The 2,554-nt window shown below is 38.1% G+C and overlaps 1 protein-coding gene across 1 annotated transcript; it reads right to left on the reverse strand.

Annotated features, from left to right (window-relative positions):
- Window positions 1-1,269: 1,269 nt before the first annotated feature.
- On the reverse strand, window positions 1,270-1,739 carry LOC117117864 (the record flags this gene model as incomplete). The annotated part of the gene is given in 1 exon segment (XM_033262335.1): window positions 1,270-1,739. A coding segment is annotated over 1 exon segment (454 nt), but the record flags the coding sequence as incomplete, so codon positions are not given.
- Between the last annotated feature and the right edge of the window lie 815 nt (window positions 1,740-2,554).

Below are 2,554 nucleotides of genomic sequence, written 5' to 3' on the forward strand. Positions count from 1 at the left end.
TGTGTACTCCTAAGTGTTTACAATGATGAACTCTTTGCAATTGAGAACCATTTATATTGATATCTAAGTTAACATTAGACAACTTTGATAATTTTTGGTGTGTGCCAATAATCATCAATTCTGTCTTCTTTACATTCAGACTTAATTTGTTACTGATTAACCATTTCCTTATATTTTCTAGGTCAATATTTATCTTATGGGTTACATCTATAATGTCATCAGAAGCATAATAAAGGGCAGTATCATCAGCATACATACTAATTGTCCCATATTTTACAACACTTGGAAGGTTATTAACATATAATAAAAAAAGGAGTGGACCCAAAATGGATCCTTGTTGGATGCCACATACCACTTGGCATTGTTTAGATGATTTAAAAGATTTATTAATTAGGTCAGTTATAGGGACTGATAATTCATACGCACATTCTCGAATAACCTTAGGGGGTAGGTTATCAGGCCCTCCAGCCTTTTTAACATTGATTTTACGAAGGTCTTCAAAAAACTCCCAGGTTTGGAAGGTAGGTGGTGGAACAAAACTAGGGAGATAAGCAGGCAAGGCCTCAAGGTTAATTGGCTCCTGGGATTGGGAGAAACTGGCTATAAAGGTGTTAATTGTATTTGCTATTAACATAATGTCATTCGGGTCTACATTTGGCACTTGGATACAAAGGTCATTTGATTTACCCATGTTAGCAAGTTCCTTTAATTCGCTGTGCCACTTCCCAGGATCAATCTTCCGCAGTGGTCTCACTTTACGTGCTTGGAAGGATTTCTTAACATTTTTAATTTCGTATGCTACTTTGTTCCTAAGCCTTTTATAGAGAACCAAATTACCAGTTGCAAAAGCTTTCTGACGGTTCTTTATCAAGTCTTTGATGTGTTGTTTCATCCATGGCTTATCCGTTCTGTGAGACTTTATTGTTTTTAATGGTAAGTATTTATCTATAGCATTGTTCACTAACATATAGAAGGCATCGGCTTTCGCTTGTGTACTTTTTGCTTGAAGTACCTCTTCCCATGATTGTGCTTGGGCCCATCGTCCGATCAGCGACAGCTTGGATTCAGGCATTGGTCTGACCTTTTTAAAATTAATTGTATTGTTTTTAATGGCAAAAGGCGGAGAAACTTCAATGACATTGTGGTCACTATGACCGATAGGCGCAGAAATTGTGGGCGAGTTGTATAATTCTCTCAGGTTAGTTAACACAACATCCAATATATTGTCACCTCTGGTGGGGACTTTAACAATCCGTTTAAGTTTGTTACCTGTACAAAGTGAACTGATGTTAAGTCGGTTCAGATCTCCGCAAATAAAGATTCCGGCTTGTGGTTTCTTAACTCTAGTTAGATCAACACATGTATGTAGATGGGTTAACATTACATTACCATTTTCAGCTTCGGTTCTAGATGGCAGGTAAACACTGCCTAACACAATATATGGTGCTACCCGAGGGAGCCTTGGGTGCTTCAATACTAGCCACTGAGCCTCGAGTTCATCTGGGACCACAATATCCGAGAAGATTTCTGCAGCAATGTTGTCTTTAACATAAGTTAGTATTCCTCCACCTTTTCTATTTGACCTGCAATAATTAAAAACATTATAGCCTTCGATAGAATATCGCTCCGTGGCGGTATCTGATGTTATCCAGGATTCACATATGCAACAAACATCAGGTTGCTTATCATTAATTAGCATACGAAGTTCATCAACTTTGTTCATTATTGACCGAGCATTAGTGACCGAGCATTAGTGACCATCAGCTTAGGTAAGAAAGGAGAATGTATCCTTCTATTACTATTGGGTAGCACCTCTGCTACATAATGCCTAGGCCAACTACCAGAAGTACTGGAACTTGACATGTGTTTAGACGTATGTGTTATTAAACAGTTTAAGGGCCTACTTCTCTTACCAGATCTACACCCTCTTCTCGTGCGTGGTTTAGCAATGCCAAGCTGCTTAGTCCACTCCCATATTGGCGATGGGGTCTAGGTTTATTCCCAGGCACAGCATTAATGGCTTTAAGCTGTTCTGAACAATACGTAACACGACACATAACTACACTCAGCGAGTAAATAAAACGGAATGCAAGCCAGGTGGGTATGCAGCAAGCATAAATCGTTGATGGCGGTGTTAGGCTCCGTCCAATAGCGAGTATCACAAAAAAAAGGAACGACGAGAAGCAATTAAGTGCGTCTCGTATACTCGTATACAAAGGCTCATCCAGGCTAAGTTTGCATAGGAAAATATTCAATTAAATTATGTCTCTCCCCAATCTCAGTTGTCAAAAAGACTCAACACAATAGGCGGACAAATCATCAACAGCAATCAAACAACACAAACCATAAGCAATGGAAGGTTGAAATCAGCAAAAAAACAGTTTTACAACGAGCCACTGGATAGCGGCCTTCCGGCGCTCTTCCAGGTATATATATGTATATATCTATATATGTATATGTATATGTATAGGCCTATGTATATATATAAATATATATATATATATATGTATATGTATATGTATATATGTGTATGTATATATGTGTATATATATAT

Source organism: Anneissia japonica, unplaced genomic scaffold (genome assembly GCF_011630105.1).
Source record: "Anneissia japonica isolate Jap-2015-1 unplaced genomic scaffold, ASM1163010v1 scaffold10194_len63880_cov102, whole genome shotgun sequence".
Lineage (NCBI taxonomy): Eukaryota > Metazoa > Echinodermata > Crinoidea > Comatulida > Comatulidae > Anneissia > Anneissia japonica.